At 49.0% G+C, this 15,926-nt stretch overlaps 1 protein-coding gene across 1 annotated transcript in view; it reads left to right on the forward strand.

Moving 5' to 3' along the window:
• The window catches only part of LOC146863703 (long-chain-fatty-acid--CoA ligase ACSBG2-like), a 456,555-nt gene that overhangs the window by 282,581 nt on the left and 158,048 nt on the right, over positions 1 to 15,926 (forward strand). The window contains exon 8 of the mRNA XM_085627841.1: positions 8,366 to 8,484. Within this exon, the coding sequence (XP_085483967.1) occupies positions 8,366 to 8,484 (119 nt within the window). The remainder of the gene's footprint in view (positions 1 to 8,365; positions 8,485 to 15,926) is intronic.

Here is a 15,926-nt window from a genome sequence, read left to right on the forward strand (position 1 = left end):
CCCATTCAAAACCCAAATAGAAGGCTAGGGTTTCTTCGCGTGTATCTCTTTTGGATTGGAGGAGTCCGTGTTGTCCCATTGGAATGGTTTGTTGCTTTATTAGAATGCCGAGCCATTCCACAGCTGTCATCTCTCTGATAGAGCTAGTGCATAATCCTGACCTTGAGTCATCCCACTACAAGATTTGTTAGTTAACATATAAGAGGAGCCATTATTCCATAGTGCAGAGTGTGGTTGGATGTGTGGAAAAGGTGCCACGATGCAGAAGCAATTCATTCCAGGCAGCAATGGATTGCAAATACCATGTAATGGAATGGATTTTCTCAGGCGGGCATGACTTAGAACCTTGTAGAGGCAAGATATTACTAAGAAAATGAGGTTATATTGTGTGTAGCAAGACAATTCAAAAGGTAACCCCCACTTGTGGTGGAAGAACAACTGATGTGTTTTTCATACCAACCTAAGGACTTGTACTTTTGGCATTCAAAAAAATGAAACGTTGTAATGGGAAGGAAATGACTCCCTGCGGAAGTCATGTTATAGGTACATTTTCTGCTGCTGAAAAAGGGGCCTCTTCTATCTGCTCTATACAAAATAATGTATATGTAGCTTCGTGTGCAGCCCCTGCTTTATGAGTATTAAGTCTCACTGTCATTCAGGAGTTGCCAAGGTTCCCTCCCAGTCTTGAGGATTTAAAATGCATAACATAGAACGAGAGGCAACAAAGACTAGAGTGTGAGAAACAGAGAGCTACACACAAGGACCAAAGTCGCTACTTGCTTGTGGTTTTCTTTTTTCTGTCCCTCTTCAAGGATGAACGGCCAGTGCAACCAACACATTTTGCCTGAACATAGGCTTCCCCGGGGCAATATCATGCAAAACTGTATTTCAATCACTGATTTTGAAGGTCAGAGTGGCGCAATCTAACACGGGATCCTCATCAATACAACCAGTGCCTGTAGTCCACTAAAATAGATTTCAGTAACAATTGGATCCTGGTACAGTGATGCTGAGCGGTTCAGGTACCATCGTACCATACATGTTGAGTTTGCGAGCAGAGGGGGATATGCACATGGAAGTGGTGGAGAGAGGCATTCGACGTCATGTCTTAACGCCTCTCTCCGCCACGTCTGAAACGCAAGGCTGCAGCATAGTGCAAGGGTGTCTGCGTGCAGGGGAGGATTGTTTATGTGCAGGAAGGTGGCCCTTCCTGCACATACGCAATCCTAAAATGCTATTTTGTCACATTCATGTGTGCTGCTTCATGCAGCATGCATGAAAGTGAAAACATGGAATTTTATCTTTTAGGTTGTTTATGTTCAGTAAGGGGGACCTTCCTGTACATAACCAATCCATGGCATTTTTCTTTTTCCATGCGTGCTGCACAAGGCACGCACATGGAAAAAGCCAAAACAAGGACAAATAATGTATTTCTCCTCGTTTCAGACAAGTGTTTTCCTGGTCTTAATGTTGACGTTGCCTCCTATGTAGACCACCCTTGTACATAGAGGGCAGCGTCAAATACAATGGGTTTGCGTCCGAACGCCCACGGCAACACCCACTGTCCACCCCTTTCACACTATAGCGTGATAGGCGGCCTTATTTATAAGGCAGCGTTAAGCCACATTAAGTGACGTTGTGGTGGTGATAGCGGCTTGTACATATGCCCAAGAGAGTTCCCAAATATTGCCATGTTCCGTGATGTAGGTTACCCAGACCGCAGTGTGTCGTTTCTAGTAAGTAAGATGCCCAATTTAATAACGCGATTGCTCGTAACTGAGCATGACCATAATGGAGGAACGTAAAATCTTCATTCCATACATTAGGAGCAGAGATCATTATACCATTGAACAAGTACACTCTTTTAGAGAGAGCATGCATGCCATTGTCAATTACTTTACTTTCTATTACTTTAAACAGTGTTTACAGGTTTTCCCTGCCAATTTCTCTGATTCTAACAGCAGCTTCTTTTGCTGAATCGTTGCATTTCATTATAAATTGCTTTTTCCAGTTAGAACACAAATCGTTTAGGGTCCTTAATGAAATAAGAGACATCACTGTTTTCTTTAATTCTTAACAGCTGTGACGCTGAATGTAGTAACCATAATTGGCACAGCTCACCTGCATTATATGTGGTAATGGTTGTAAGTTAAATCTGGTATCCCTAGGGTCCGTTCGATTACCTCAAGGACCCGGAGTCTTGGAAAGAAACCTGTGAAAACACACATCGGTGCCAATAGGCCATAATGCTAAGACTTCATGGTGTCACATTGTTGAATTATAAGTTATATATCATCTAAATCAGCGCCAGAAGTGGTTCCATTCTTTCATCAAATTGGAAATTCAGTCCAATTTTGGAATTCAGGGTGTTTTAAAATCCTCCACCGGCCTAAGTACCAGTCACGTTGTCTGCTGGCCTGTATCATTCAGGAGTATCTCTGGGTATTATGCAAGCTCTAAATAGGGCTTCTGTCCCCTGAAATTACTAGAATGTTGTTCGCCAAATGCTTTTTTCATCAATATTTTCTTTCAAATATCAAGAGCTTTGTATGTTACGATTGTGAACAAATTTGCAGGAGTGAACCAGGGTTTTCTTTTCCAGGCTTCTCAGGATTTGTAAATTATAGAAGGCTGAAGGGTCCCCCCCACTGCTGACCTGCCCCCATACAGCGACGCCCCTCTCCCCCCCCCCACCTTGCTGATTCTCCTCACAGGCTGGTCATAGGGTGGGCATCAGGGTGCCCACACCTCAGCCTGCTGGATCGATGCCACACATCGTGAACTCTAAATGCTCCATTCATCCTCTCTATAAAGTCACGCGGTTCCACCTTACGTGAGGCGCCTTCAGTAGGACCACCACGGGCAGCCATGGGGAATAACAGATGCCGATACATCCAGTGAATACGCAATTCACGCTCTCTTGCTTCGCACAACCCTGAGGCATCATATGGCCTCTGACATGTCTGGTGGAACCTGAGTGAAGTGGAAAGCAACCGAGGAGGGGTCAGACCCCGCCCACCATCCTAGAAAACAAACATCAGGAAATCTCCAGGAGGGGAGGCTGGAGCAGCTCCTCACAAAATGACTCTCATGTGCTGTAGCATAATTATGCACAATTGCAGAAAACCTTGCGTGACACTTCATGGATTCACACTATGTTCTTAACTCGAAGTGCATCCTCGCATCAAAAATGGAACCGAGGGGGTGCCTTTCAGGCTAAAAAATGTTCTAAATGCAACAGAAAATGAACAGCAGCAGCAGCCCCCCTCTGCTCTCCCTGCAGGCATTTACCCCGTGTTATTCTAAATGACAAAAGTTGGAATCATTGAGTAATCTTCGTTAATTGCACATCTCAAGAGTAACAAAAAGACTGAAATGACTCCAACTATGCTGGCATCAATACATGTCCATCTGGATGCAACCAGGGAGAGGCACAGATGAAAGAGGAGGATGCAACCAGGGTGAGGCACAGATGGGAGAGGAGGAGCAGAACAAGGGATGCAACCAGGGTGAGGCACAGATGGGAGAGGAGGATGCAACCAGGGTGAGGCAAAGATGGGAGAGGAGGAGCAGAACAAGGGATGCAACCAGGGTGAGGCACAGATGAGAGAGGAGGATGCAACCAGGGTGAGGCACAGATGGGAGAGGAGGATGCAACCAGGGGAGGCACAGATGGGAGAGGAAGAGCAGAACAAGGGATGCAACCAGGGTGAGGCACAGATGAGAGAGGAGGATGCAACCAGGGTGAGGCACAGATGTGAGTGGAGGAGCAGAACAGTGGATGCAACCAGGATGAGGCACAGATGGGGGCAGAGGAGCAGAACAGTGGATGCAACCAGGGTGAGGCACAGATGGGAGAGGAGGAGCAGAACAAGGGATGCAACCAGGGAGAGGCACAGATGGGAGAGGTGGATGCAACCAGGGTGAGGCACAGATGGGAGTGGAGGAGCAGAACAATGGATGCAACCAGGGTGAGGCACAGATGGGAGAGGAGGATGCAACCAGGGTGAGGCACAGATGGGAGCGGAGGAGCAGAACAGTGGATGCAACCAGGGTGAGGCACAGATGGGAGCGGAGGAGCAGAACAGTGGATGCAACCAGGGTGAGGCACAGATGGGAGAGGAGGAGCAGAACAAGGGATGCAACCAGGGAGAGGCACAGATGGGAGAGGTGGATGCAACCAGGGTGAGGCACAGATGGGAGAGGAGGAGCAGAACAAGGGATGCAACCAGGGTGAGGCACAGATGGGAGAGGAGGATGCAACCAGGGTGAGGCACAGATGGGAGAGGAGGATGCAACATGGGTGAGGCAAAGATGGGAGAGGAGGAGCAGAACAAGGGATGCAACCAGGGTGAGGCACAGATGGGAGAGGAGGATGCAACCAGGGTGAGGCAAAGATGGGAGAGGAGGAGCAGAACAAGGGATGCAACCAGGGTGAGGCACAGATGAGAGAGGAGGATGCAACCAGGGTGAGGCACAGATGGGAGAGGAGGATGCAACCAGGGGAGGCACAGATGGGAGAGGAAGAGCAGAACAAGGGATGCAACCAGGGTGAGGCACAGATGAGAGAGGAGGATGCAACCAGGGTGAGGCACAGATGTGAGTGGAGGAGCAGAACAGTGGATGCAACCAGGATGAGGCACAGATGGGGGCAGAGGAGCAGAACAGTGGATGCAACCAGGGTGAGGCACAGATGGGAGAGGAGGAGCAGAACAAGGGATGCAACCAGGGAGAGGCACAGATGGGAGAGGTGGATGCAACCAGGGTGAGGCACAGATGGGAGTGGAGGAGCAGAACAATGGATGCAACCAGGGTGAGGCACAGATGGGAGAGGAGGATGCAACCAGGGTGAGGCACAGATGGGAGCGGAGGAGCAGAACAGTGGATGCAACCAGGGTGAGGCACAGATGGGAGCGGAGGAGCAGAACAGTGGATGCAACCAGGGTGAGGCACAGATGGGAGAGGAGGAGCAGAACAAGGGATGCAACCAGGGAGAGGCACAGATGGGAGAGGTGGATGCAACCAGGGTGAGGCACAGATGGGAGAGGAGGAGCAGAACAAGGGATGCAACCAGGGTGAGGCACAGATGGGAGAGGAGGATGCAACCAGGGTGAGGCACAGATGGGAGAGGAGGATGCAACATGGGTGAGGCAAAGATGGGAGAGGAGGAGCAGAACAAGGGATGCAACCAGGGTGAGGCACAGATGAGAGAGGAGGATGCAACCAGGGTGAGGCACAGATGGGAGCGGAGGAGCAGAACAGTGGATGCAACCAGGATGAGGCACAGATGGGGGCAGAGGAGCAGAACAGTGGATGCAACCAGGGTGAGGCACAGATGGGAGAGGAGGAGCAGAACAAGGGATGCAACCAGGGAGAGGCACAGATGGGAGAGGTGGATGCAACCAGGGTGAGGCACAGATGGGAGTGGAGGAGCAGAACAATGGATGCAACCAGGGTGAGGCACAGATGGGAGAGGAGGATGCAACCAGGGTGAGGCACAGATGGGAGCGGAGGAGCAGAACAGTGGATGCAACCAGGGTGAGGCACAGATGGGAGCGGAGGAGCAGAACAGTGGATGCAACCAGGGTAAGGCACAGATGGAAGCGGAGGAGCAGAACAATGGATGCAACCAGGGTGAGGCACAGATGGGAGAGGAGAAGAAGAACAGTGGATGCAACCAGGGTGAGGCACAGATGGGAGCGGAGGAGCAGAACAGTGGATGCAACCAGGGTGAGGCACAGATGGGAGAGGAGGAGCAGAACAGTGGATGCAACCAGGGTGAGGCACAGATGGGAGTGGAGGAGCAGAACAATGGATGCAACCAGGGTGAGGCACAGATGGGAGAGGAGAGGCAGAACAGTGGATGTAACCAGGGTGAGGCACAGATGGGAGCGGAAGAGCAGAACAGTGGATGCAACCAGGGTGCGGCACAGATAGGAGAGGAGGATGCAACCAGTGTGAGGAACAGATGGGAGAGGATGATGTTACCAGGGTGAGGCACAGATGGGAGCGGAGGAGCAGAACAGTGGATGCAACCAGGGTGAGGCACAGATGGGAGAGGAGGAGCAGAACAGTGGATGCAACCAGGGAGAGGCACAGATGGGAGCAGGGCAGCAGAACAGTGGATGCAACCAGGGTGAGGCACAGATGGGAGCGGAGGAGCAGAACAATGGATGTAACCAGGGTGAGGCACAGATGGGTCGGAGGAGCAGAACAGTGGATGCAATCAGGGTGAGGCACAGATGGGGCAGAGGAGCAGAACAGTGGATGCAACCAGGGTGAGGCACAGATGGGAGCGGAGGAGCAGAACAGTGGATGCAACCAGGGTGAGGCACAGATGGGAGCGGAGGAGCAGAACAGTGGATGCAACCAGGGTGAGGCACAGATGGGAGCGGAGGAGCAGAACAGTGGATGCAACCAGGGTGAGGCTCAGATGGGAGCGGAGGAGCAGAACAGTGGATGCAACCAGGGTGAGGCACAGATGGGAGCGGAAGAGCAGAACAGTGGATGCAACCAGGGTGAGGCACAGATGGGAGCGGAGGAGCAGAACAGTGGATGCAACCAGGGTGAGGCACAGATGGGAGCGGAGGAGCAGAACAATGGACGCAACCAGGGTGAGGCACAGATGGGAGCAGAGTTGCAGAACAGTGGATGCAACCAGGGTGAGGCACAGATGGGACCGGAGGAGCAGAACAGTGGATGCAACCAGGGTGAGGCTCAGATGGGAGCAGAGGAGCAGAACAGTGGATGCAACCAGGGTGAGGCACAGAGGGGAGCGGAGGAGCAGAACAGTGGATGCAACCAGGGTGAGGCACAGATGGGAGCGGAGGAGCAGAACAGTGGATGTAACCAGGGTGAGGCACAGATGGGAGAGGAGGAGCAGAACAGTGGATGCAACCAGGGTGAGGCACAGATGGGAGCAGAGGAGCAGAACAGTGGATGCAACCAGGGTGAGGCACAGATGGGAGCGCAGGAGCAAAACAATGGATGCAACCAGGGTGAGGCACAGATGGGAGCGCAGGAGCAGAACAATGGATGCAACCAGGGTGAGGCACAGATGGGAGCGGAGGAGCAGAACAGTGGATGCAACCAGGGTGAGGCACAGATGGGGGCGGAGGAGCAGAACAGTGGATGCAACCAGGGTGAGGCACAGTTGGGAGCGGAGGAGCAGAACAATGGATGCAACCAGGGTGAGGCACAGATGGGAGCGGAGGAGCAGAACAATGGATGCAACCAGGGTGAGGCACAGATGGGAGCGGAGGAGCAGAACAATGGATGCAACCAGAGTGAGGCACAGATGGGAGCGGATGAGCAGAACAATGGATGCAACCAGGGTGAGGCACAGATGGGAGTGGAGGAGCAGAACAATGGATGCTGCCAGGGTGAGGCACAGATGGGAGCGGAGGAGCAGAACAGTGGATGCAGCCAGGGTGAGGCACAGATGGGAGCGGAGGAGCAGAACAATGGATGCAACCAGAGTGAGGCACAGATGGGAGCGGATGAGCAGAACAATGGATGCAACCAGGGTGAGGCACAGATGGGAGTGGAGGAGCAGAACAATGGATGCTGCCAGGGTGAGGCACAGATGGGAGCGGAGGAGCAGAACAGTGGATGCAGCCAGGGTGAGGCACAGATGGGAGCGGAGGAGCAGAACAATGGATGCAACCAGGGTGAGGCACAGATGGGAGCGGAGGAGCCGAACAATAGTAGCCTGGGACATGAGAAACCTTTATTTCTTTTGCCATGTACCTGATTTAAACAAATTCAAACAAAGTCAGGTTAAAAAATGTGTTCCAAGGGATGAGTGAAAAATTGATATGAAACCATAAATTAGAACTGACATCTAAATTGGCTCGATGTCATTGGGCGCCTTCAAACAATCCGGAACAGAGCATCATGTCTGTGCCACGAACATCACATTGAATCCGACGTCCCTTGGAGCTCTCAGGATGGGTGCATTTTAGGCTATTCAGAAGGTCATTGCATCGGATGTGCCCTGAGTCAGGCTTCCAAGCCCTCAGCGGTAGTCATCATCTTGTCCTGCTTCTGCAGGCTGCTCTTCCTACCTTGTGTGACACGCAGGACACTTCGTACAGTTATCTGCCAGGAATGCTGGTCAAGTATTCCAAAGAGACATAACCTATTTCAGCTCTCACTACTGAGATTGGGCAATTGTATCAATAGTGCTAAAAATATATTTTTGAAATGTACTAAGACTCTGAGGAGCCAAACGAGAAGAGGGATGTGTGGCTAGAAGCAGCGGGCTTTCAGTCAACAATGCATTTCACAAATAAACACTGACAGAAGAATATTTTTTGTACCCAACCATTCCATCATGTAGTTACTTCTTTATTTTTTATCACAGGGAACCCTGGTTCATCTACTGAAGGAAGTTCGACCCACCATGTTCTTTGGGGTACCACGAGTTTGGGAGAAGATCCAGGAAGTGGCAGAAGCCATGGCTAGCTACAAATCTACGAATGAGTATGTCAGAGAGGCGTGATCATGTTTTATGCCATCCATCTTTGGGGAGCATAGTTTGCGATTGATGCACGAGGGTCTCTTGTGCGAGACAGGGGCTGCTGGAGAGTATCACGTGACTGCTATTGTTGATCAATAGTGTTTCAGAGTACTAATACCTATTGCACTCCAAATGGATGACTAAGGCACAGGTCTTTCGACACATGACTCTCTATGGAGAGCCAGATGTAGCAGTCAAGGCTTGCTCAAGATGTGGTAATATGTTTGTAATTCAGATATGTTACTGTAACGTACAATAACAAACATAATAGTCTAACATTTTGGAGAAACGTCTGTTCTGTGGGCAAGTTACAAACTCAAAATACTTTTATAATTCTTACCCAGTGAGGCTCTATGAAGCACATACAATGAACACCTCTGGACATTTGTATCTTGTAAGAACAGGATTGATATGTATCTTCTTTTGTCAGAAACTTTGGGATCTCAGTGTCCTGCCATAACAATCTTTGCACGCACTATGCACTGGAACAGATCCCCAAAGTAGAAAATTCCAATGTATCAGGATTGACAGCTTTTGGTAGATTATCAGTGGCCAGGTGTACAAAAAAGGGCAATCCAGGTGTGTTATCGAAGGCTACTGGGAGTCTGCAAAATGCTCCAGTTCTCAACATATTTTGAACTCCCAATAAATAATCACACAAATATGAAATAACTTTTGAAGTACAAAAATATAGCAGCCCAAATATCAAAGTCACAGGGAATCCAGAGCAATGAGCAGAGATATGGTGCAGAATTTAGAAAGAGATCACTTAAAGATCAAATTATTTTTCAATCTAATTTTAGGAACTACTGGTGCTTGTATCAGACTAATGCCTAGGGTAGATTCCCAAACAATCTTCATCACACCCAGGGGCTATTTCCTGGCCCCCAGTAAAGGCATGTATACAAACTTACATTTTGAAGAAGGGTACTATGCATGTGTCATGATTTCAGAAGATAAATAGGTGGGTAGCTCCACAGTAAAACACTTCAGGTTGTTCTACAGAGGTTATGGTGTATATCGACTTTCATTAGCCTCATATATAGCAGAAGATATTGTCTTTTAAGGTTTACAAAGTCTGTAGTGCCTTATTATATTGACTGAGATTGAAGTTAAGAATATAATAATTCTAGGGTTGAAGCAGGTCTTGCTGTTACCACCAGTAGTACTTACCTCCTTTTGCAGGGAATTTTTGTAGTGTCAAGTCATCAGGAAGGGAAGGCAGGGAGCTGAGCAAGCCATGCCCAGCAGAGGTACAGCAGGGTAGAGTGCAGCGGGGTCGGCACACTAAGCGTTTGGAGCAGTCTTGCCGCCAAGTCGGCTCTGAGCCTTGAGCCTGGGAGACTAGTAGCCTGGTAGCATCTCGGCGGACAGACGGGTGGGTTTGGGCCTGTGGGCTGATGAACCGACCATGAGTAAAAGCACAGTGGAGAGGTGCGGCCAACAACACGCTGCTGCTTTTCCTCTGCCTGTTAATGGTGCCATCACCATACTCTGCCTTTGTTGCACCCACGGCTGATATAGGCAGGGGTAGGAGTTTATCTTTGATGCTGGATTGGGTGCTGGAGATCCTGAGGATCTTGAGGCCCCTGGAGCCCATGTGATTCAGTTCCAGCCAGCAAAGGGGCAGAGTTAAACTGAGACCAGGGCTGTGTGCCAGGATAGGATCAGACACAGAGGCAGCCTGTTTGGCAAATGAGGTGACTCGTGTGTTACTCATTCCCCTGTCTTGCCCACCTTGCCCCTCTCTTCTCCCTTGCCTTATTTCAATAACCTACACGTATTTATCCAGCTGTTTATGCATAGCTAATTATACATTGCAACTGCATTTCAACTACATACATTATAAGTTTAATGCTGGCGAGGCTAATCGATTACACCTTGGCTTCCTTGGCTTCCTTGCCCAAACAAGGCTAAGAGCAAATGGCAAATGAACTAGCATGAACATCCATTAAGCACACTAAGCTGTAAGCAAGAAAGACTGCAAAGGATTGGTAAGGAAGAAATCAGCTGCTATGGTACACAACTGGCACACAACGGCCCCCTGTACATTTCCCCTTGCCACTTAGCAGGTGGAGCCTGGTGGTGTCTGGAGGCCCTGGTGGTCTGGTTGCTGGTGAGCCATTTGGTCTTAGATGCCCAGCACAGGGAGGAGTGTGATACTGCAAATTCAGCCCGCTAGGTCAGCGTGCGGTGTGTGGTGCCATGGCAACCTCACGTTACCTGTTCTGCCTGCCTTTTCATTGATAAATCTACCCACCTGTTTACCAGATATAGCTTAGCGACCTGGTCCCTAGCACTCACCAGAATTCCCAAAAGTAAGTTATCAAGCCACAATAATGCTGCAGTTGGGGGTCTATAATGGGCAAAGTTACACCTACAACCCTCTCTGACAGCGCCGACCCAAAGGGATCAAGACATAGATGCACAAAGCCATCCTTGGCCTTGCAAGCCTCCTCGCTTTCTCCAGCTCAAATGAGACTCATCACCCAGTACTTTTAAGCTTCACCGGACACAATCATAATATGTAATAAAAGTGCTGAAACCGTCAATAAAAGTGTGAACAACGCCCATATGCAACTGAGAGACTGAGGAACCGTTGTTGCGCAAGGTTGAGCGGGCAACTGGCATTCCAGGCACACCAATCAGTTGCCTAAACCGGCACCTTTCTGAAATCTGTGCAGGAATCAATGAATTAGAAGTCACAGGACGCAAAAAAGAGGTAATAACTCTGCTCAAGCACCGCACAGTCAACAAGATTGACATTATCAGAGAAATCGGCATAAGCCAACCATCTCCTGTTCGCACAATATAGTAACTGTCACTCAAATTCACACTAATTGATCTAATACTCCTCTAACCATACACCCAGAGCCAGTAACGTCAAACACAGACAGTAAGTTGGAGTATAGCCATGATCTATGCAAATTTACAACAGTTTACCTTCTTAACATTGAATCACAAATCCAAAAAATGTTGGAGCTAACCTCAAAGCGATAAAGAGTGGTTAAGGGTGGGCGTAGTGGGCATAGCGGGCTACGTGAAGCAGCGCGTAGTGTGCCCAAATCTACGCACACTCGCGCGCTACGCGTAGCCCCACTACGCACCACCTGCCTCCTGCCCGCACTCCTTTTAAATCAAACCCCGCATGTAAAATAAATAAGAAGTAAAGAAACTTACCTGAAGTGCGGCGTCTCCGGGGCTTCCTCTTCCATTTCCAACTTCTTCTGACAAATGCGCATGTGCGGACGCCCGCGCATACGCATTTCTCGCAAGAAATGCGCATGCGTGGGCGTCCGCGCATGCGCATTTGTCAGAAGAAGTTGGAAATGAGGAAGAGGGAGCCCTGGAGATGCCGCTCTTCAGGTAAGTTTCTTTACTTTTTATTTATTTTACATGCGGGTTTGATTTAAAAGGAGGGCGGGCGGGAGGCGGCGGCAGGCAGCTACGCTTCGCCCTGGTGTGTGCGTAGCGCTAGCCTGCTTCGCCTACTTCGAAAACTGCGAAGCAGGCAGTGCTACGTACACTACGTGGGCGAAGCGTAGTGTCACGCCCAGGGTTACTTGAAACATGAATCTTCTAACCCTTCTAAACCTGTTGGCCTCCATCAGTGCCTGTCACGATGCGATGGCTAGAGGCTTGCTATGGCTGTCATCTAAAATAGAGCTTCAAATTGACATATCACAATTATTGTCCTCCTGCTGAGCTGATCTGGCACTAAATAGGATTTCATGGAAGCTAAAATCCAGGGTAAGGGAATGAGTCCCCTGTCCATGCACCCACATCATTGGTAAACTGAGCTTACTCCCAGAAATCCTCTTGAATGTGTTTGCTGTAGTCCAAAACACAGCTGGAACCGCTAAAAGAAGTGACTACTTAGCAGCAAATATCATCTCTATGGAAGAGAGAGAACATTGTGAATTGAGCCCTATCTCCTCAATGGACGCAAGGGAGGGCTCCCAATATAGTGGTGGGAACATAGTCAGATGTTGCCCACTAACTCTTAGCACACTCATCCCAATAGTACTATATCCAATATTGTTCCCTTAGTTCAAGACAGCAACAAGGAGGCATAATTCCCTCCAAATCAAAATTCTCAGCCACGTTCTCAAAGAGTGAAGAAAAAAATGAAGCAATAACTCAAGAAAAGATCAACAGAGAAAAGGGCAGCACTAGCTCTTACTACACACGAGCTGCCTAAACCCTCAACCAAGTCCGAAGATTTGAATCTGTGCCCAATATTTGCCCCTAGGAAGGGCCCAGATGCCAAAGAAGGAGCTGCTCTATTAAAGCACAAACACAGGACTGGAAGCTCCCTTACCTCCATCAAGGACAAACTGGATGCTAGCACTCAAGTTGAAATAAATAAAAAGACAAGAACCAACACCCCTGGGATCCATCGGACTGAGAACAGCAGCTTGGCTCCTCCTCCAAATGGGCATTAATCTCCCCACATTAGTGCCCTCGCGAACCACATCACCAATTCGGGGACTAACCACAACTAACGTACCAGTGGGCACCTGTGTAACGTCTTGAAAGAAAATAAAACCCAAAGAACCCCCAGCAGATATCTTCGAGCTTGTGTTAACCATACTGTATTGTATAAGTGGGCATCAAGACATTTTAATAGAGGGAACATTTTACGCCTTCTCAAGCACATCCAATCACTATCCCATCTGGGCACAAAAGGCATTAGGTGGGTTAGGTTCCAAAAACTCTCTGAAGACACACATAGTGAGTCAAACCATGTAGACAGCATGGGCCCAGCATAGTATCCTAAACTGATGACAACTAGCTCTCTCATGAAGAACCCCAAAGGCACCAGACTCAGCTTCCAAGAAGAAGCGAAAGATGTTGCACCCTGGATGGGCATCAGCTGCCTAAAACTGAACTCGGAGAAGACAGAGGTCCTCATCCTTGGACCCTCCCCTACTGTGTTGGACAGCTCCTAGTGGCCCCCTGCCCTCAGAAACCCTCCCACCCCAAAGGACCATACCCGGAACCTCGACTTCATTCTAGACTCTTCCCTCAGCTTGACCTGCCAGATCAATGCCGTCTCCTCCACCTGTTTCAACTACATCTGCATCCTCCGCAAGACTTTCAATTTGATCCCTCCTGAATGCAGAAAGACCATCACTCATGCATGCATAACCAGCAGATTGGACTACGGCAACGCCCTCTACGCCAGAATCAACCAAACCCTGCTACACAAGCTCCAAACCATAGAGAACACTGCAGCCAGACTCGTCCTCGGAACCCCACGACCCAAGCACATGACCAAGCACCTACGTGACCTACACTGGCTCCCCATTGAGAAGAGAGTGACCTTCAAGTTATTTACCCATGCCTACAAATCCCTCCACAACATGGGACCCAAATACCTCAAAGAAAGAGTCTCATTCGACGCACCCAAGTGGAACCTCCGCTCCGCCGACCTCGCCCTGGCAGAGACCCCGCGCATTTGCAGAACCAGAGCAGGCGGAAGAGCCTTTTCCTATGTCGCAGCAAAGACTTGGAACGAGCTACCAGTCAACATCAGATGCTTCTCTACTCTACACACCTTCAGGAAGAGCCTCAAGACCTGGCTCTTCAACTGATCCTGAGCTGCATCCTGCACCCCACCCCCCCAGTGTCTTGAGACCCTCATGGGTGAGAAGTACGCTTTATAAACCCCTGATTGATTGATTGCTTGATTGATTGCTTGATTGATTGATTGATTGATTGATTGATAGGAATGCAACATTTTCATCAGGACACAATGCCGGGACTCAATGCTAAAGAAAGCCCCATTATTCACTGAATGGCGATAGAACTGAATAAAAATCAACTTAAGAAATACCTTTATGAGCTTTTGACCCAGTTTACAAAGTACGTAAACACCATATCAAAAGGAACAAATAGAACCCAACTGACTTACATGCTTCAACCAGGACACGGCAAAGACAAATCATGTCAATGAACAGAGGGTTTTGCATTTTCAGAAAGCAACACATGGAGCTGGCTGGCATGGTCTCTGGCAAGTCAATGTACCGGCGTTCCCAGCAGTCCAGTTCTGGCACTCACACAACTATAATGTCATGGAACGTAGCCGGAAGAAAATCAAGGAAGGGAAATCAGTATTAGATTACCTGAACACAGGGTATATCTTAAACCTGCACGAGAACTGGGCCACCAGTACCATGTCAAGATTATATGGATGTTTGATTCCAGCTTCTAAATTTAACGTCTTTGGCTGTCCATCAGGTGCACTCTCGGTCTACGCGAAGCATGAGTACAAACTAGAAGTAATCCCCGTCAGTACCAAGCCTTGCTCATCAGAGACCTAAGATGTAGTCAAAAGCCCCTCTCACTGCTTCTATCTTACTGTGGAACAGAAACAAAAATGGCTGGCCTAGGAGGGATTGTGTGAAATAATAGAAAATCTGGTTTATAACTCCTCCAATACGAGGCCATGTCAGTATCCTGGACCTGGGCAAAGCGATCTCACAGAGCCAGGCATTGACAGAGAGAGGAACATCCCAGGGTTTTATTAACACCTACAAGTTAGTCACCATGGAAAATCTTAAGAAATGAAGGGGCATATCAGCAAGGGCCGGCGATAATTATCGCTAAGCTAGCTTAGCGTGAGCATAATTATCGCCGGCTATTGCTGGATTTTATCGCTGAGATAGTGTGCTATCAGCAACGCTTATCTTCAAAGCAATAACATTTCAAGCGCAAGCTGCCAAATGTGCGATTATCGCTGGAAATCCAGCAGTAATCGCACAACGTTTGGCGATAGCTTGATGATAGTGCAGGGCAGACTTAACCATGATATCCACCTTCCATTAGATATAATGGCTAAGTCAGACTGAAAGCAGGCGTAAGGAAAGTAGCGATAACCACAATTAGCGCTACTTTTCTTATCGCTACGCAGGTTAGCGTGCAGCTTGCTGATAGGAGAAATGTCTGTTAGCGACAATTCTGACTTTTTTTTGTGAGGAACGCCAACTTTGCATCTCATTAGCGATGCAAAGATGGGTGTTGCGGAAACGGCCGCAAAGGCATTGAAATACGCGCTAGCATGTCTTTGCTGATAGGGCGATAAAATTATCGCCGCTTTTAGCCCGAAAACGGACGCTAAAGCAGTGATAATTTTATTTTGGGTCTTGATGATATGCCCCTAAGTGATCAGCATCGCCTTTTCCGCCCAACAGTTGACTTGTCGACTATTGATGACATCAGCAGGTACTCATCTCGAGCCTCAGCTCTTATGAAGTCAAGGGCTGATCGAAAGCAATCACAGACTCCTGCGTGTGTCCCCGGAAGTGTCATCAAGTCCATCCGCCCAGCTCCCCTCACTGGCAGATGCACCTGGCGAAGAACTTCACAAAGTCCTGAAAAGGATCGAGTGGGAAGGAAACTC

Source organism: Triturus cristatus, chromosome 2_1, assembly GCF_964204655.1.
Source record: "Triturus cristatus chromosome 2_1, aTriCri1.1, whole genome shotgun sequence".
NCBI classification, from domain to species: Eukaryota; Metazoa; Chordata; class Amphibia; order Caudata; family Salamandridae; genus Triturus; species Triturus cristatus.